This window comes from Oncorhynchus gorbuscha, linkage group LG06, assembly GCF_021184085.1.
Source record: "Oncorhynchus gorbuscha isolate QuinsamMale2020 ecotype Even-year linkage group LG06, OgorEven_v1.0, whole genome shotgun sequence".
In the NCBI taxonomy this organism is placed as follows: domain Eukaryota; kingdom Metazoa; phylum Chordata; class Actinopteri; order Salmoniformes; family Salmonidae; genus Oncorhynchus; species Oncorhynchus gorbuscha.
Window position 1 is genome coordinate 27,523,094 of NC_060178.1, and position 21,256 is coordinate 27,544,349.

Sequence of the window (21,256 nt, forward strand, 5' to 3'; positions counted from 1 at the left end):
TAATAATCATCATGTTTATCTCTCCTCACATAAATGCAATTTTGAGGATATGTTCCTTTATTACAATGCTGTGCACTGTCAGCTCACATGAAATAACTGAGTGAAGCTTCTGACTACAAACATGGACCTACTTCACACAAAGCTCCAGTTTTGCCATCCGACCCAGTTTCTGGGGTTAATTTGATAAAGAGCAGTAGAGAAGCAGTGAAATGGTGGTTATGGGCCAGTGTCTGGCATGCTATTCTGCAGATGACAGGTGGCATATCGTTGATCTGGGTATTCATGGCCAGAGCTACCTATTGTAGTCCATTCTGATCCTGGATTAGAATCAAACAGCCCATAATGCAGGTTACCAGGTTCGGACATCCACTGAAACAATCAGTTGATTAATTTCCAACAATTTTCACTGAGCAAATAATATATCTATTTTTTTCATCAACAAATTAAATATAAATCATTTTTATCTTTATTTAACGGCAGTTGGCAGAGGTCACGGCAGATTACCGGGACATCAAATACACAACAAACCCAAAACCCCTCCTCAAACAGACAAAAGAACTGTGAGGAGGTAAAATGGAGAGTTTTCACATTCATGTGACCATTTACAATTTCCATTCTGTAGCTCTTTCCACTCACAGCCCGTCATCTCGTAAACTGTATGAAAATGGCAGATTTGGGCACTGATAAACCCCTTAATTGGAATGCAGTGGCTGTACAGTAACATGCTATATATGACGTTAGGCCTCAGGCTCTGAGCTTCACAGTGCTGCATTGGTTTTGACTACCAGCCGTTCTGAACTTGAGCACCGCACGCGACAGGAAGTTGCCTGAGTGACAATCCGTTTTTTGTTGTCTAAGTAAGTGAGGGAAATGCTGTAAATTAAGAGGCCTTTATGTATTTTGAAGGATGAGACGTTGAGGATTATAATAATAAAACAACCTTGTTGATGTCATACAATTAAGCCAAACACAAAAGTCCAAATGTGCACTTTACATTTCCATATCATAAAACTCATGTCATATGCAGTGTCAGCGTTTATGATCACTATGTTTGATGTACAGTTACAAGATGACATGGCATCATAACCTGGGTTGTTCTGAACAGAATGAGCTTGTTTGTCTACTGTAGAGAAAGTGCAGTGCAGCAGAACACCTGAATGCACTCATGACTCCTTTCAATGTGCACCAAAAACCAACTAATCTATTTCAGGGGTTGGAATCGGTTCAGGGAACAGAACCAAAAGTGATCTATACTGTTCCAGAACATAGCCATTGTTTTAAAAGCTTGGTTTTAGATATTTTACATGACAGGCATTTATTTCTAGTCCAACAACAAAACGCAACATAGCACCTATACCAAGCCCTCTGTCACTCAGCAACTTTTTTCCAGTGTCTGCCTGCAAGCTGAAAATCTTTGCCTGTGCAGGCTACCTGTCCCCCTCCCTAGGATACTTGATTGGGAGAAATATTTTCAATTAAATTTTTTCAATGCTAGTTAAGGATACTATAGGCCTAGTTATCACGTTTCATGTTGGATGTATTAAGTACAAAGACGTGTTTTTAATTGTGGTCCCTCTGTGCACACACACGCTTGTTAGCTAGCTCAAACGTGTTAGCTAGCTAGCTCAAAGGACATTCAAAAGTTCCTCCATGGAATCATGCATGTCATAACAAGATGCCCATGCTTCAAGCCTCTCTCCCCACTGACACAATTTCAGTCGCATCTTGCACCATGGGCTACACTTATCTGCCATCATGCATGTAAACAACGAGCTTGCCTGCCCTCGCCACACTGACTGGGAAAGTCATTCAAATGAGCTAAAGGTTAAAAAAAAAACCGGTTGATTTTACAGGTAAAAAATAAATAATAATCCATCTTTGGGGGTTGGAACTGGTTCAGAAATGTATTTTGCTGGTCAGAACAGTGGAACGAAACAAAAACAAACGAAACGATTGGGAAATGATTTTGGCTACAACCCCTGATCCGGTTGACCTAAATTGCATTTTGAATGTTTAACACTGGAATATCGTATTTTATAACCTAGCAAGTCACGTTGGCAATAGAACAAGCTTCCAAATGATTCCCACCAGACCCCGAATGTGATTTATAATGGACTGTTTTTCGATGGCGTAATGAACAACAGTAATTGTGTGAAGGCGGGGATACAGGGTTGTGTTCCAAACAAAACAATTATAAGTGTCCTTGCTCTAGTTCCTCAACGACACATCTAGGATAGCTAAAAAAAAAAAAAAAAAGCACCTTATAGTTGAATACTTCTTTGAGTCATAAAAGTAGATTGAAATTTGTGCACACTTTGGATTGGTGTGTGGCCACTTGGAGAGAACAGTTAGACCTCTCAATCAAACCTTAGTACTTTTTGGGGGGGGTTTATGTTGCACCTACAATACATTATCCAGGAATATTCTTATCATGTTACTGAATGTACCCAGAGTATTTTCAGATGTTGTATCCAGTCTTGTGAACTGTTGTGTCCTCACCTTTGGTCTAATCATTTTGCATAGACATTTTAGTCATTCAGCCAACAGTCTTCATCAGAGCGACTTAAGCCATGTTCACATTGGCAGTTTGAAATGACTCAAATCCAATTTATGGCATATCCGATTTGAATCTGTTCTTTTTCCTGTAGTATGAACAGCCAAATTCCGTCACACGGAATCGGATATTTCAAGCCTTCGTAGGTGGTTTGAAATCAGATACAAATCTAATTCCTGGACATGCGACTTGTGTCTTAACAGTCAAATCTGATTGATTTGCCCTCAAGTGGTTTTTGGACTATTAATTGGGCATATCTGGTTGCTTAGTCACTTTAACCATATAAACATGCACATACTACCTCAATCAACCTGACTAACCGGTGTCTGTACGTAGCCTCCCTACTGTTATTCTTCACTGTGGTTTTATTTCTTTACTTAACCCATTGTTCAGCTAACACCTTTTTTGCACTATTGGTTAGAGCCTGTAAGTAAGCATTTCACTCTAAGGTCTACACCTGCTTGTATTCGGCGCACGTGACAAATACACTTTGATTTGATAGATACTCCGTTGACAGTTTGACAATAACATGTGGTAGCTAACTATCTTGTTAATAGTTTACAAACAAATTAGCGAATGTGCTAGAAAGCCAAATAGCTACCAAGCTAGCTAGGTAGTTGACTGCTGTGGCTAGCCCAAAAAAATAACTTATTTTGAAAGTTGCGTCATCTTATCCTTGAGGTGTTAAAAGTGTTCTTACACTTTTCAAAGCAACTGGGAAATATCCATGGCAGGTATTGTTGTCACCTCAGCTTGCTACATAACTTCTGAGTGATAGGAAGCACGAGCACCACCAATCAGCCTACACCACTGTGCAAACACCCATCCTTACTATGACAACTAGCGTAGCCATGTCAGCAAATGACTGCTGTCTGAACACACCAATCCAATTTGGTCACTTGTAACTTGCTGTTTTGGACAGTCAGTATTAGAAAACAAAACTGAGCATTAAAACCTGCAGTGTGAACAAGGCTTCACAGGAGCAATTAGGGTTAAGCTTGTTCATGGGCATATTTCAGTTGCTGGCTCAATGCTCTAACCGCTAGGCTACCTGCTGCCCATTTTCCAATACTGTTAAAACCGTTCCCTTTCAATTGTTACCATTGTTATGCATATGCTTTTCCTATTTTATCTGGAAAAAAAAACCATTTCAATTGAACTATATCCTTGTACAGTAGGCCAATTCCCCTGAGTCTAAAAGGTTTAAAAGCATAGCATCTAAGGAATTTAGTCTAGTTCAGCATGGCCAGAAAGTGACTGAAAACAGCAAACTAATAGAATCTAATGAGAAGTAGCAGGCTTCATATCTCTATCAATTCCCAGTTCTGTGGGGTTTACATTGTATAATAACTAACTAACTATGCAGAGACCGTTGCATGATTTAGCGAGCTGTATTTCCTTTCGGACACCCATTTAGCCCTGTATTTCCTTCAGGCACCCTTGACTGGGTACCGCAAAACATAGGCAGAGAAGGAGATGGGCCGTAGGGTTTTCCGATGACCCGAGGGACTACCGAGTGACCTCTCACACTAGGCCTTAACGACAACGGTCTGCCATTCAACCGCAGCTACTGGTACCTACACGCAGAAATAGTACATGCATGTGTATAGCTATATTGTATACACTCTCCTGGAGCAAGTATCTGAAATTAATCTGAGATGCCAGAGATGTACAAGGATTCGATTTGACCACCTTCAACCACTTATTACAATTGTATTTTTTGCTGTTACTGTAACTACTGCTACGGTTCATCAATGTAGGCTAAATACAGTACATGGGGGGCTTTAGAGAGAGGCTTCACTTCTCTGTAATTACAATGCCGAATTTAACATGCCTCCAAATCAGTAGTCATTGTTTCTTGTTAAACCATGACCATAGTAACCGCTAGGCAGACCAAGATGATGATTATAAGCCAGCGCTCTGGTTTTCATCCACACCAAAAAGGTCCAGGGCCACAAAAAGAAAGTCATTTGCAAGTGTTCTGATTATATGGGTTGTATAATGCAAACAATTTACCTGATTACTCCCAATTGATTTGTTTTACTGTGGGGTGGTAAAGCCCCTGGCTCCACAACTGTATGCACAACAGCATTCATTTCCCGATGCATCACTCAGCCAGCTTAAGACAAAGCCAAAGCTCCCTGCCTGCCTCTAAACCGGAATGGTGTTCAGGGTTTTTCTCCACAGCCAGGTCACTAAGCAAAGTATACCTGCTTACTGCGTCGGATAAACCCAATGGGATTTGTCAATATCACAAAACGAATTAAAGTAGACCTGCTCAGAGGGATCGAGAGATAGGAAGTGTGTCACTGGGCCTATAGCCTACTCTCATCACAGGTACTGAGCCTCCACGGATACAGAGGATTGGCTATGTGGTGTGTTAGTGATGTAGACTGTAGGTGTGTTTAGGATGTGTGCTTGGCTCTTGAAGGCTAGTGAGTGACAGAGAATTCTGTGTCATGCGCCTTTTAACACAATTGTGAATCTCACAGAAATCTTTAAATCCCCTAAAATATCTGTCCCTGTGACATCTGCGTCGAGTGCCACTTGACCCCTAACCCCAGTTTTTTGGTGTGTGTGCAGGGCTCAACATTAACGCGTGTCCTCTTCTCCGGGACAAGTATTCAAAAAATAGTAGGACAAGAAGAATATAGATTTAAGTTGTTTGAACGGACAAGATAAAATAAAAAATAATAATTCACAATATCATACAAATACTCTGATCAGAGTTTGATCAGAGGTCAACATTGGAATAATATTCAAATCTATTTCTTGTTTAAACCAATAAAAAAAGCCTACATGTCAAAGTGTAGGTGATATGCATATTGGCTACAGCCTCATGTACCAAACTGACGCTGACATGGAGGTGCCAAAAAAGTAGCCAAACTTGGAGACTTTCAATTAGTTACATAAATATAAGCTAAAAGTCATGTTTGACAAATATAATGAAGGATCCTTAACGTCTAAAGGCTTGACTCTGTCAACATACTCGAGGCACGTTCAGAACGAATGGCCACAACATCGGAGAGTGAAGGACAGTGCCTTGCATATCACCCACCTTGAATCTGAGTGGAGGCGGTCAGCATTTTGAAACTACTTAACCACAAACCTAATTGTTTAAAACCTGGACGTTTTATGTCTTAGCTTGCTTCAAAGTAGCCTTGCCAAAATCCGACTTCAGAAATATTGAGGGAATTATTTTATAAAAACACCTAATGCCATTGAAACTAGCATTTTTTTCAAATCAACTTTACTTTAAATTGTCCAACAGCCAAAGGCACAACCCTAGTCATGATTAACTCATGCCGGTTGATGCATCTTTAGATCTCCCCTCTTTCTACATTTCTAACAGATATTTGAATCTGTCATATAAAACACACGTGCAATTATTTGGTTGTAATTGTAATGTTGCAATATTTGATAGGCTACCAAGGGTGGCCAACCATCCTCCAGGACAGGCTTGAATATGCAAAGAAGCTAATAAGCAGAATGTTGCCTACATTTTTGTCTGATTCTCTATGGTAAAGAAGATGGTATCATGTATCATGTATCATGCATCATGTAATGAAGTGAATGTCAAGCCCTGGTGTGTGTGTGTGCCTGAGAGAGAGACTCACCTGGCTGTTGATATCAGCGCTGTTCTGCAGTAACACAGACACCAGGTATTTGTGTCCTCTGTCACAGGCCCAGTGCAGCAAATTCCTGCCCTGAAACACATAAAAGGTGTGCCTCATTACTCCTGCATAAACAGATTCTACCATCTACCATACATGATCCGGTACTTCAAGGTACAACAGGTATTGTTTCCCATCACTGCAGTAGCAGCTAATGAGTTGGAGTCAAGGTACTGAATCAAATATGTGAATCTTTTTTTTTAGGTAAAACGCCCAAAGTAAATGTCAGTACTTGTTTACACACAGAAACACTATCTATGTAAATCAGATCTCTTGATCAACAATACTTTTTCCTCACGAGGTAAACAAAAATCTGGCGCTACCGGTAGGTACTTAGTAAGGTTGCCTAGTCTAGTGAGTGGACTACAGCTGTTATGGATAGTGACAGTGAGTGTGCGGCTGACCACACACATATGCAGATGCAGTGAGGGGACCTGCCGGAGCGTTCAGTCACATGAATGGAGGCCCCAATCCCTCTTCACCTGCGGACCTGGCATCCTTTCACTCCCTCCTCTCTACATTTTCCTCCTCTGTCTCTGCTGCTAAAGCCACTTTCTACCACGCTAAATTCCAAGCATCTGTGCCTCTAACCCTAGGAAGCTCTTTGCCACCTTCTCCTCCCTCCTGAATCCTCCGCCCCCCCTCCTCCCTCTCTGCAGATGACTTCGTCAACCATTTTGAAAAGAAGGTCGACGACATCCGATCCTCGTTTGCTAAGTCAAACGACACCGCTGGTTCTGCTCACACTGCCCTACCCTGTGCTCTGACCTCTTTCTCCCCTCTCTCTCCAGATGAAATCTCGCGTCTTGTGACGGCCGGCCGCCCAACAACCTGCCCGCTTGACCCTATCCCCTCCTCTCTTCTCCAGACCATTTCCGGAGACCTTCTCCCTTACCTCACCTCGCTCATCAACTCATCCCTGACCGTTGGCTACGTCCCTTCCGTCTTCAAGAGAGCGAGAGTTGCACCCCTTCTGAAAAAACCTACACTCGATCCCTCCGATGTCAACAATTACAGACCAGTATCCCTTCTTTCTTTTCTCTCCAAAACTCTTGAACGTGCCGTCCTTGGCCAGCTCTCCCGCCATCTCTCTCTGAATGACCTTCTTGATCCAAATCAGTCAGGTTTCAAGACTAGTCATTCAACTGAGACTGCTCTCCTCTGTATCACGGAGGCGCTCCGCACTGCTAAAGCTAACTCTCTCTCCTCTGCTCTCATCCTTCTAGATCTATCGGCTGCCTTCGATACTGTGAACCATCAGATCCTCCTCTCCACCCTCTCCGAGTTGGGCATCTCCGGCGCGGCCCACGCTTGGATTGCGTCCTACCTGACAGGTCGCTCCTACCAGGTGGCGTGGCGAGAATCTGTCTCCTCACCACGCGCTCTCACCACTGGTGTCCCCAGGGCTCTGTTCTTGGCCCTCTCCTATTCTCGCTATACACCAAGTCACTTGGCTCTGTCATAACCTCACATGGTCTCTCTTATCATTGCTATGCAGACGACACACAATTAATCTTCTCCTTTCCCCCTTCTGATGACCAGGTGGCGAATCGCATCTCTGCATGTCTGGCAGACATATCAGTGTGGATGACGGATCACCACCTCAAGCTGAACCTCGGCAAGACGGAGCTGCTCTTCCTCCCGGGGAAGGACTGCCCGTTCCATGATCTCGCCATCACGGTTGACAACTCCATTGTGTCCTCCTCCCAGAGCGCCAAGAACCTTGGCGTGATCCTGGACAACACCCTGTCGTTCTCAACTAACATCAAGGCGGTGGCCCGTTCCTGTAGGTTCATGCTCTACAACATCCGCAGAGTACGACCCTGCCTCACACAGGAAGCGGCGCAGGTCCTAATCCAGGCACTTGTCATCTCCCGTCTGGATTACTGCAACTCGCTGTTGGCTGGGCTCCCTGCCTGTGCCATTAAACCCCTTCAACTCATCCAGAACGCCGCAGCCCGTCTGGTGTTCAACCTTCCCAAGTTCTCTCACGTCACCCCGCTCCTCCGTTCTCTCCACTGGCTTCCAGTTGAAGCTCGCATCCGCTACAAGACCATGGTGCTTGCCTACGGAGCTGTGAGGGGAACGGCACCTCAGTACCTCCAGGCTCTGATCAGGCCCTACACCCAAACAAGGGCACTGCGTTCATCCACCTCTGGCCTGCTCGCCTCCCTACCACTGAGGAAGTACAGCTCCCGCTCAGCCCAGTCAAAACTGTTCGCTGCCCTGGCCCCCCAATGGTGGAACAAACTCCCTCACGACGCCAGGACAGCGGAGTCAATCACCACCTTCCGGAGACACCTGAAACCCCACCTCTTTAAGGAATACCTAGGATAGGTTAAGTAATCCCTCTCACCCCACCCCCCCTAAGTTTTAGATGCACTATTGTTAAGTGACTGTCCCACTGGATGTCATAAGGTGAATGCACCAATTTGTAAGTCGCTCTGGATAAGAGCGTCTGCTAAATGACTTAAATGTAAATGTAAATGTAATAGAACCATCTATTCTCTTCTGTTATGCACCGACTCCACAAAGTTAACTTCCCAATAGACTTCTCCCCTTCAGAAACAATTAAATATGCAGTACAATTTATAACTCAAGAGCCTTCAGGTGGTGACGAGGTGGTGACAGGATGAGCTCTGCCCCGTCTCCTTGCCAACAGGAGGGGTGTGTATGTGTGTAAAGGGTTGGGTCAGGGCTCATCCAGGAGCTCAGGGACACATTTCAGAGGGCCGGCAGAGTCCTTAAGAACTGATAGATGGGATGCTGCGGACAAAACGAGAGCACCCCCTTGATCAGTCATCACACCCTGCCCCCCCCCCCCCCCCCCCCCCCCCTCTCCTTAGCTCCAATCACCCAATTCTGATACAACCGCCACAGGGAGCTCATTTTTCAAGTTGGCCAATTAGATCAAGCAAACTCCCTAAGTCCTATTCTATTGCTCAAATTCTATTGATCACCACGGCTGCATGTTAAAATGGATATTTATGAGAGAGGCTGCAGCCTAAATACTGCTGTGCTTTCTCTCGGTTTTTGATGTGCCCCTTTGATCGTTTGTCACATTTCCATCACTACGTCGTCTCTGCCCTTTTCTTCTAATACGTTAATTCCACTTTGGAACGTTCTGTATATACTCTCAAGAGAACTATGTTTTGGGAACTAGTGAAGTTCACTATAACCTCTCTACTGAATTGGTCTTCTCCGACTAAGACAGCGCACTCATAAATACACCATTGGGATGTCTGGTTGGATAAAAAAAAAACCTTTTCACGAGGAAAAATAATACTTTGAAATAACCATTCGTCGTGAGGAGGAACATAACTTCACAGTAGCCCTCTCGTTTGTCTGAGAGAACAACAAAAGAAGGAAACGCCACTGGAAATCATCCATCAGGAAGCAGCGCTGGCGGCACTTTCTGTCATAGAAGGTTAAGCTACCTCCCCGTCAGAGTGTTGTGGGGGATTAGCCAATGACAGGCTCTTTGACTCGCACCCACGGTAACACACAACAGACGCGTCTGAAAGGGGCTGAAAGGGTGCTCTCCTCAGCCGCTGCCTGCTCCTCAGTCTCAGTGGGAGGGGACCTGTCAGCTCAATTGCCTCTAATTGAATGGGGTGGGATTTTGTTCCAGAAAGGGATAGAGAGAGAGAGAGAGAGAGAGAGAGAGAGAGAGAGAGAGAGAGAGAGCGAGAGAGAGCGAGAGAGAGCGAGAGAGAGCGAGAGAGAGCGAGAGAGAGCGAGAGAGAGCGAGAGAGAGAGAGAGAGAGAGAGAGAGAGAGAGAGAGAGAGAGAGAGAGAGAGAGAGAGAGAGAGGAGTTCCTTGGGTGGTATAACAACATGAAATCCCTCCCTCCATTGTTGGGGTACATGGTGGTTAGTGGTGGTTGTGTGGTCTCTCAGTGGCATGTGGGGACCTGTGTGAACACTTCACCCATAGAGCGTCTCCTGGGGCAGACGCTCGTACACTATACAACTGCACAGCAGGAATAGGCAAATACACAAAATCTCATGATTATTCAGAGAGTGAAGGAGACAACTTCATGAGGGCTGAGGGGGATTCGATTAGTGAACTCTGACTAGACTGTATTCATACTCTCCAGTATATTAGTCTCAGTATTGTTTAGAATCAGTGCCCTGTCTTCAGCTGTTGGTAGTGTAAAAGAGATAGGGTATAGTGTCTGAGTGCATAGTGTCTGAGTGCAGTATAACAGCCCTCTCCAAACAGACCTCCCAACTGACTAAGAATAGTGGGAAGCAGCCAGAGTACTGTAAAACACCAGTCGGTTCCTGTGTGTGTGAACACACACATACACACCCATAAACCAACGTTTGTCAAGCTTCTGCATGGGCCATGACTCATAGCATTTGTGATTGATCCCATGCTCATGGCTGGTGTGTGTGGATGATGTATACCTGCAGTGTGGCCCCCAGGCCCCCGTCTCCCCAACAGTAATGAGGCAGCCTCAATGAGTCATAAAGACTGAGGCGGGCGGCTGGACACCCTGATCTATTCTCCCCCATCATTCGGATTATTTCCCCATTCACCCCACGCCTGCACTGTACATTACAGCTAATGCCTTTGGCCTCTGAAGGGGAGTCAAGGAACCAGCCACCCCAGGGGTCAGAGGCCACCAACCCAGCTCATATCACCCTGAATTAAAGTGCCAATATCCCCAACTGGTGAAAACATCAAACAGAACATTCTGCTGAAGAACAGTCTGAGTCACTAATACTGAGGGCTTTGGTTATCAGTGGAAACAAGAGTAATTTATACAGTCTCTAGGTTACTAGCGGCACATTCCAATTAGTGGGATAGTCACCACTGCAAGTAGCGAAACACAGGCTCCTTGGTAGATCAAAACCTCAATGATTTAAATAGCTAAATATGAATCTATACTTCAAAGAACAGTCAGTCAGTGGCCGTTACGGTTGACTCCAGAATGTAGTTTACCCTTTCAAACTGACCAAACTGACAATGCCGCTGCTTTATAGTTTCAAATCAAATGTATTTATATAACCCTTCGTACATCAGCTGATGTAAGTGAGATATATCTCCATTTCACTCATCCACACTCACCAAATCCTCCCAAAACATCTGCAAAGAGAGAATATGGTGGGATATGTTCATCTATTTAAAATCAGACACGGCTGTCTGTCTCTCCATGAATGGATACCAGAGACATTCCCTTCCTATCTCTCTCAGCTGGTGGCCTATCTGAGATGGACCCATAGAGATAGATAGAGGACTCTAGTGCCAAAAAGCTAGTTTTAGCATGGGCAGCTATTTTGAAGTAGTCAACTGGGTGGGACTTCCTATGGGTGAAGGAAGGATCACATGATTCCATCTGGGTCATCAGGAGGAATCAGCCAATTCATTATACCGGAGAGGAAACATCCCATAACCGCACGTGACAGTCAATCGCCAACCTTGACTTTATACCTGTTCAAACAACACACTCCAGGCGGCAGTGTGCACCCTTTCAGTTTGTTTACCAACTCATGGAAGTAGTAGAAGAAAATGTACTACTTCAAAATGGAGATGGCCTCAATGGTGCTGCCCGTGCACTCACAGACAACATTTATCTAAGTCTATGGATGGAACTTCACTACTGCCCTCTGCTGGTCAGACCAGAGACCTGCAGTCCACTGGTAAACAACGCTGGAGTGACCACACACAGACCTGCACCATCTGGCCTGGCTACTCATACACCAACTGGATCCTTATTTGAAGAATTGCTGTGATGAGAGGGACTAAGCCATTTGCCCTCTGTGTTAAACGAATAAAGCAGATGAATAGATTTGAGGTCAAAGTGAAAAACATCTAATGATCTTAACGCCTTAAGCTTCTCCCTTAGATCGGAGATATATTAGAGTGAAGAGTTCCCATGGACTAATAGTCCATTTGAGGCCAAACACAATGGAGTTACGGGGGAATATTGTACCAGATTGCAAATGAGCTGGTTTTACCGTTGGAATTAATAACATGTATTGTTTAACAAAGAGGGCTCTTTGAAGACAGGGTGCCACTTACCTCCTCATCTTTTGCGTTGACATCCACTTCCTTGGAACTGATAGCTGTGGTAATGTGTTCTATGTTGTTTTCTCTGCAGTAGTCAAAGATGTTCTTGTCTTCTTCCCTGTGAGGGGAGAGGAAGAGAGGAAGCATCAGTCAATGTACCAGTGCATGGAAGTGAAGGAACTGTCTGGCATCAGATGAGAAGAGACATCTGTTCATCTGGGAATTCTCCATCTCAGCAAAAACAATCAACGCCAATAACAACACCACCATACACGCCTCATACAAATCTAGATTGGAATAGAATGAGATTCATTAATAATCATAGTGAAATTAAAATGTATTTCTCTGTCATTAACAAATCTTGATATGAATACACATCCCACTATATTCTATAAGTGTGGATGAGGTTAACACCACTGGAAGTAGTACCCCCCCCCAAGCACGCTATGACAGGGTGGGTGGGATAAACATAACATTCCCTCCTACTCATCCCTGGTGAGTCATCCCTGGGGAAGCAGCACGGTACGCCACACTAGCTCTAATTATTCCCCCCCTTAATCACCTCCTGGCATTAGGGCCACGCCAGGCAGGGCTGTTGGGGTGGGGGGCGCACAGGGACAGAGGGGAAGGGGCTAATATCTCATTTAGAACTTTACGCCTTCCCTCTCTTACCCAGGGCTCCTGATTAATTGCATTTAGTGGGACATTGTCTGACAGAGAGCAACCCAGCCCCAGCGGAGGACAGGACAGGCTGGCAGGGCCCCTCCTCAGTATTCGTTACCAGCGGTTAGCGGGGCTAAGAGCTACCTAACTGGAGGGGAATTGAGAAATGATTAGGATACAGTGCAGCAGTGGTTCTGTGCTTAGTGTTCGGCAGGATCTGAATAAGAGGTACCCTCAGATAGGATCTACGTATCCGCAAAGAATTAAAGGATACGCAGATCCTAACGGAAGGTGTCAGAAGTTCAAAATGGAGCCTAAAATAGCAAGTGTTAAACAGAGCACTGTAGAGCCCCCTCTCCCTTTGTTCCCGATGCCTCAATCACAAGTTGATTTATAAAAACAGCTCATTCCGGTTGAACAGAATAAGGTTACATGCTCATGAGAATCATGTTTATTCATAAGTGGGTGGCTGGCCCCTCCCACTCCTCTGGTGATCGCCACGCTGACCCCGAGTGTCCCTGCCACGTGGGCACCATCCGTCTCCCAAGGCAACTAATCAATGGCGGAGCTCATCAGTCAAGCTGGGCTGGCCGGCGAGGGTTTAGCCTCATGGCGGCCGGCCGCCTGACAGCACGCACGCGATTAATGGTGCCCTGATAAATGACCCGCCGCATGGCATGCTGGGAAGGTCACAGGCTACTCTGTCATCCCCACAGCCTGGTTAACCACAGCTGACTACCAGCCAGGGGGAGGGAGGGGGCAGGAGAGAGAGAGAGACCCTGATGTGTGTGAGTGGCCTAAGTGTATGGCAGTGTACGTGCAACTGTGATATAATTTGCATGTTGTAACTACTGTGTAACTAATCAGTCACTGTAACATGTGGATTTGGTGTCATGACCCATGAACACCACCCTGCATACAGAACACCACCCTGCAAGAGTAAAACCCACATCACCCGCATACCTAGCCCAGCTTACCGACACACACACACACCAGCCTCATAAAACACACAGTTCTGCTACGCAACCCAGTCCAGCATACTGACAGATATCCCCCTCATCCATCAGCCTGCATGCCAGCCCTTCAGTAGAACACTCATCTCCCAACACAGCCAGGCGGCTACTGATGACTTCAACAGCTCCACCATCAATCACACACACATTCTTATAGGGAGTTCACCCGCACACACTACAACAAAGAGCTATGAGTGGCAATGAGAGAACACACACTTGCTGTGACTTTCCAGCCAAGTGGTCTAGAATGTCAGCTAACCATAAGTCTGATGTTCATCAGAGCCTTTTACAAAAGTGTAGCTCACACAAATCTGTTCCATCACAAACAGCAGATTTCACCATCTGAGGGATATCGCCAATCAATCCTGCCTTTATCAATACACATTCCACACATAGCTACCCGATCCGGAGCAGAAAATGAGCAAAGAGGATGCAATTAACTCAGTAACAAGCCTTTGCTTGAGGAGGCAGACTATTTAATATGGAGTGGGTCTTCCTGTACTGAGGGGGGGGAAATTGGATATTCAGCGAACCATTGAGTGTAACAGTTTGGAGCGGGACACGCCCGAGGTAGACCTCGCCGAAGGGGAATGTTAATGACTTCCTGTCCCCACGGGGCAACCCCATTGGCTATCACCAAGAGGGTCGTCGCCAGGGGAGTCCGTGCCACGTGGCAGCGTTCTATACCCAATGCTCCCTCATTTCAACACGTTATCGAAAAAGTAATTAAAGGCAGGCATTTTCAGGCCACCTCTCCTCAGCGCATGCATACTAATGAGGATCGTTTAGGGGACAACCTACTGGATTCAGCTGTCATTTTCATTTCCAAAAGAGCCTTTTTTCCCAGAAACGAAGTAGTGTGTATGCTTGATCAAGCTTCTGAGGGTTCCCATAAGGCAAGTGAATATAATTAACATAAAATCAGGACTGTCTCATTTTCCCAATACAGTTTACAGCAGCGTTTCACAAACTCTGTCCTCGGGACCTCAGGGGGGCGCACGTTTTGGTTTTTGCCCTAACACTACACAGCTGATGCAAATGACCAAAGCTTGCAAATGAGTTCATTTGGATCAACTGTGTAGTGCTGGGACAAAAACCAGAGGACCGAGTTCAGGAAACCCTGGTTTACAATCTGCAGAAGAACTTCTAACACTCAGTGCAGAGGAAGCTTGTCTCTGATATAGGACAGACAGAAACTGTGACGTACCTGATCATCTCTTCTTGGTAGAGGGAACTGACTGTTGGACCTCCAAATCCTGTCCTACGCTCTCTTCTCTCCTGGAACAAGAAGCGAAACATTCAATCCTGACATTCATTCAAAAGCATAATTATGGTTCCATAACACTCACCTCTTGTAATAACAGTGAGTCTGTAGTGGTGTGTGCCACACTACTGTGACCTAAGGACAGGTCAGTATTCCCCTGACTAGTTCTCCAGTGAACACTGTTCTCCCCACCTAAAACAAGCCAACGGTGCCATACAATGAAAAACAAGAGCCACTGGGAGAATGAGTGTCCTTATTCACAGACAACAATAGGTTCACCTCGTCACGATTCTCTCACACGTTGTTTAGAGGCGACTCCAAAACACGGGTGAAAAACCACACGCAATAAAGTCTTTTGAGGAGTATATTTTAACTGTTCAAAATTATTTCAGCAATTTGATTTGTTTTGCATTTTCTGAACCGCTAAAACATGCTGTCATGGCAAACATGGACACAACCGGTGTTTTTTAGGTCCTCAGTCTAGCCCATGTTCTAAAATTTCTTTCACAATGACTCACACAAGACAACAAACATGGATACAACCGGTGTTTTTTAGGTCCTCAGTCTAGCCCATGTTCTACAATCTCTTTCACAATGACTCACACAAGACAACAAACAAATTAGATTTAATTTCCGAGGGGATAACGGCACATGCACTTTTCCGAGTGCAATTCCCTTCTAAACTCAGAATATTCGCTAATGCACTTCCGTTTCGAACGTAAAGATAGTGCAACCAACAATACAAATAGGAGAGAGGTCAAGAACTGACTATTGTTTCTGCTGCCTTTATCCCCATCCAGCCTCTCCTAAATCTGTTTGTCTGGACCCTGGGAAGAATAGACTCCCCGTGCTTTGTTAACAGTAATACAATCACATCCTTTTCAGAGGGGCATTTGTGCATTTGCCTTCCCCTGGCATTGTGCCAAGCTGGGGGCCATGTCAGCATGTATTGGCCCCGATGGCAGCGCCAGAGAAAGAGATGTGTCAGGCTGGTCTGCAGGGCCACTGATGCCTGCTGACACTCATATTGTGGAGGGGACAGAAGGGAAAGGAGAGCGAGGCGGGTGGAAGGCACTAACTCAAACAGGACCGGTGACAGGCTTTTATGTCACGCCGCTAAACATCACTCTAAATCTCTCCTTTGGGGATGGAGGTTAGCGAAGGGGACATTTCTTTGTGCTGAATTTTCATTCGAGGAGAAAAGTGCATTTGGGTCTGTCTGATGTTGGTACTTTCCTCAGCAATGTTGAATAGAGGTCAGAATAGAACAAACGTACATACATATTCCCTGCATCCATTTTATCAAACCATACCCATGCTGGAAAGGACACTGAGGGACTGGTCTACTGATAGTACTGTATCCAAAAATGTTGCGTTTCATTCAGCCTCTTTGCAGCCCCCCTCCCCATCGTTTCACTCCAGGCAGGGTGTCTTTGTCAGCTGTGACAGTGTGCCATTTCCCAGTTGGCAGGCCTGTTACTGTAATGGGGTAGAACTTAGTGAGTGAAGGATTCCATTGCCCTACTCCCTGAGAAAACAGGCCCATGTCTGCATAACAACACTAGCCTTCTGATGCAGGCCGGCAGGCACACCAGATAAACAATTTGAGCACAGTAAACACATTTTATTTAGGCTAGATCAAAAACCCTCTCGCAAATAATGTTTTTAAAAAGTCCTACTTAGGACATGAAAACATGTTTTTTTTATTGGAGTTGTTTTGAGTGTAATCTATAAACATTAAAGAGATGATGGCAAGCAAAGCTAAAACAGTCTCAGGTAATGTTACATCTGCTGTCTCAGCCACTGCCTGTCACCAATGGTGTACCCAAGGCTCGATCCTAGGTCCCACACACTTCTCTATTTACATCAACAACATAGCTCAGGCAGTAGGAAGCTCTCTCATCCATTTATATGCAGATGATACAGTCTTATACTTAGCTGGCCCCTCCCCGGATTTTGTGTTAAATACTCTTAGTGTCCAACAAGCTTTCTCTGCTTGTAACCTTGTTCTGAACACCACCAAAACAAAGGTCATGTGGTTTGGTAAGAAGCATGCCCCTCTCCCCACAGGTGTGATTACTACCTCTGAGGGTTTAGAGCTTGAGGTAGTCACCTCATACAAGTACTTGAGAGTATGGCTAGATGGTACTGTCCTTCTCTCAGCACATATCAAAGATGCAGTCTAAAGTTAAATCTAGACTTGGTTTCCTCTATCATAATCGCTCCTCTTTCACCCCAGCTGCCAAACTAAACATGATTCAGATGACCATCCTACCCATGCTAGATTATTGAGACGTAATTTATAGCTCGGCAGGTAAGGGTGCTCTCGTCCGGCTAGATGTTCTTAACCATTCAGCCATCAGATATGCCACCAATGCTCCTTATAGGACATATCACTGCACTCTATACTCCTCTGTAAACTGGTCATCTCTGTATACCCTTCGCAACACTGGTTGTTGCTTATTCATAAAACCCTCTTAGACCCCACTCCCCCCTATCTGAGATATCTACTTCAGCCCTCATCCTAGACATACAACACCCGTTCTGCCAGTCACATTCTGTGAAAGGTTCCCAAAGCACACACATCTCTGGGTCGCTCCTCTTTTCAGTTCGCTGCAGCTAGCGACTGGAACCAGCTGCAACAAACACTCAACCTGGACAATTTATCTCAATCTCTTCATTCAAAGACTCAATAATGGACACTTACTGACAGTTGTGGCTGCTTTGCATGATGTATTGTTGTCTCTAACTTCTTGGCCTTTGTGCTGTCATCTGTGCCCAATTATGTTTGTACCATGTTTTGTGCTGCTACCATGTTGTGCTGCTGCCATGTTGTGTTGCTACCATGCTGTGTTGCTACCATGCTGTGTTGTCATGTGTTGCTGCCATGCTATGTTGTTGTCTTAGGTCTCTCTTTATGTAGTGTTGTCTCTTGTCGTCATGTGCGTTTGTCCTATATTTTTTATTTAATTTCTTTTTAATCCCAGTCCCGATCCCCGCAGGAGTCCTTTTGCCTTTTGTTAGGCCGTCATTGTAAATAAGAATTTGTTCTTAACTGACTTGTCTAGTTAAATACAGGTTAAATAAATAAATGTTAGACAAACGCTTCGTATTTCTGCCAAGTTACATAGTCAGTCAGTGTCCCCTGCTGGTCAATGTGCCATACTGCATTCTTAGGTGCAGGTGGAGCTAATATAATAATATAATATATAATAATATAATAATATAATAATATAATAATATAATAAGAGCTGTCAAAGTTAGTTCTCTTTTTTTTTTTTTGAATGGTTCAAACGTGAGAAAGACTTTTGTTTCAGTTCTCACATTGCAGAGTTTCCTGCGTGTGGAGATTGTATTATGTACATTTGTGAGATCAAATGTGGTGTCGTATTGGATTTGTGAGGGCTTTTTACCTTCTGACTGCTGTCTGGGTCTAGTGAAGTTACACACGAAACGTACTCCTGCATGGCCTGTTCTGCACTCATGTCCTCAAGCTGCTTCCATGCTGTCCTGGAGCAAAACATAACAAAAACATTCAGCAGATAGTTTCTCTCCCTCCCAAAAGCATTAGAGAGAACAGGACCGAACAGTAGGTGAGTTTCAGTTTGGAACAAGAAAAAAAAATGTAATTGAAATTGAAATCTCAAAACAGGACCACTCGCCACTTACTCTGATTCGCCCATGCACATTTATGCCAGGAATTGAATAAACACATAATATCAGCATAATGATTAACAAATTCCAAACATACCATTTCCTTTGACCTTCAAAATCGAAAAACCCAGGCTTTGCTGTATTGCACTTTCCAACCTTGACCTGCGAACATATGGAATACAGGTGAGTCAGGAATGGATTAAATAGCCTAACCATCTGTTTGACAGCTCTCAGCAGAATCATCACTATCAATTCAACGGCAAACAACAGACTGACATCGATTCTACACATGTTTGCAATTTGTGTACATACCTGTGGTAAAACTCCCATCCCACCACAAGTCAACAAAATAGCGTAACAATGATATTATTATGGATGCAAGGGCATGATGAACAACATTTGGTGGCACCAATAGCTAGAACATAACAGACGTGAATGTAGACTGAATATTGATGCCATTTCCTAGCTACACTACATGACCAAAAGTATGCGGACACCTGTTTGTTATACATCTCATTCCAAAATCATGGGCATTAATATGGAGTTGGTCCCCCCCTTTGCGGCTATAACAGCCTCCAATCTTCGGGGAAGGCTTTCCACTCGATGTATGAACATTGCTGCAGGGACTTGCTTCCATTCAGACACAAGAGCATTAGTGAGGTTGGGCATTGATGTTGGGTGATTAGGCCCGGCTCGGAGTTGGTGTTCCAATTCATCCTAAAGGTGTTCGATGGGGTTGAGGTCAGGGCTCTGTGCAGGCCAGTCAAGTTCTTCCACAACGATGTCAACAAACCACTTCTGTATGGACCTCACTTTGTGCACGGGGGCATTGTCATGCTGAAACAGGAAAGAGCCTTCCCCAAACTGCTCCAAGCACAGAATCATCTAGAATGTAATTGTATGCTGTAGCGTTAACATTTCCCTTCACTGGAACTAAGGGGCCTAGCCTGAACCATGAAAATCAGCCCCAGACCATTATACCTCCTCCACATAACTTTAGTTGGCACTATGCATTGAGGCAGGTAGCGCTCTCCCGGTAACCGCCAAACCCTGATTCGTCCATCGGACTGCCAGATGGCGAAGTGTGATTCATCACTCCAGGGAATGCGTTTCCGCTGCTCCAGTCCAATGGTGGCGTGCTTTACCACTCCAGCTAAAGCTTGACACTGCGCATGGTGATCTTTGGCTTGTGTGTGGCTGCTCGGCCATGGAAACCTATTTCATGACGCTCCCCACTAACAGTTATTGTGCTGACATTGCTTCCAGAAAAAGTTTGGAAATCGGTAGTGAGTGTTGCAACTGAGGACAGACCATTTTTATGCGCTACGCACTTCAGGCCTCCGAGCTCCCATTCGTTGAGCTTGAGTGGAATACCACTTCGCGGCTGAGCCGTTGTTGCTCCTAGACGTTTCCACTTCACAATAACAACACTTAGAGTTGACCCGGAAGCTCTAGCAGGGCAGACAATTTACGAACTGACTTGTTGGAATGGTGGCATCCTATGACGGTGCCACATTGAAAGTCACTGAGCTCTTCAGTAAGGCCATTCTACAGCCAATGTTTGTCTATAGAGATTGCATGGCTGTGTGATCGATGTTATATAAAAGGTTGGGGTTGAAATAGCCAAATCCAATCATTTAAAGGGGTCTCCACATACAGTATATATACAAAAGTATCTAAATAAGAAATGGGACCATTGGGATGTGCTGCTATCTGATAGTCACCTGTTTATACCTAGCATACAGGTACAACAGTTGTTCCCTGCTGGCCGTCTGAAGTAGATCTCGAAGACGGTCTGCTGCTGCCTCAAATTCGTGTTCCAATTCCTCCCCTTCCAGTCGATGATCAGGATCACCTGCACCACAGTCGAATTTCCCTAATCCTAGATCTGAATCGGAGTCCGATCCTCCGCCGAGAGGATCTCCTGTATCAGGCCGAGCTGGGTCGGTACCTGAGCCTGTGGCAGAATCAGGGGAAGACGATGGCGAGCGTGAAGCCATTGTCGAAAATAAAGACGGTTAAAAAAAATATGTGACAACCTTATATTGTCGCTTTCAGTAGTTTATACAGGCTATGATTTAATCCGTTATCGTTGAGGCGGACTTCTTTGCACCTTGCACGAATGGTCCATCTGTGGTACACCCCACTAAAAGCCTCGGGTAGAACTTAGACTAGGAACAAAGATTTTTACGTAAAATCAGGACAGAAATCCATGCTTCTAGTGGTACAGACAGGTACTGTATATGACAAGTACAGAGTACTGTAAAAAAAAAATCACAAAAATAACCGTGGTGTACTATATGTGTGGATACTATTTTAGTATCATAAAAAGCCCTGATAAAGGCCTGTACCAAGCCGGAAAGCATTGGCGTTCCTTAGTCCTTTAACTTCTGTAGTTATATATATTCTACCGAA

At 44.8% G+C, this 21,256-nt stretch overlaps 1 protein-coding gene across 1 annotated transcript in view; it reads right to left on the reverse strand.

The window, feature by feature from the left end:
• Positions 1-20,979, reverse strand: part of LOC124037782 (acyl-CoA-binding domain-containing protein 6) — a 42,523-nt gene extending 21,544 nt beyond the window's left edge. The window contains exons 1-6 of the mRNA XM_046352828.1: positions 20,566-20,979; positions 18,939-19,003; positions 18,601-18,697; positions 15,131-15,201; positions 12,260-12,365; positions 6,172-6,261 (exon numbers count right to left, since the gene is read on the reverse strand). Of these exons, the coding sequence (XP_046208784.1) occupies positions 6,172-6,261; positions 12,260-12,365; positions 15,131-15,201; positions 18,601-18,697; positions 18,939-19,003; positions 20,566-20,841 (705 nt within the window). The 5' untranslated portion in view covers positions 20,842-20,979. The remainder of the gene's footprint in view (positions 1-6,171; positions 6,262-12,259; positions 12,366-15,130; positions 15,202-18,600; positions 18,698-18,938; positions 19,004-20,565) is intronic.
• Positions 20,980-21,256: the final 277 nt, after the last annotated feature.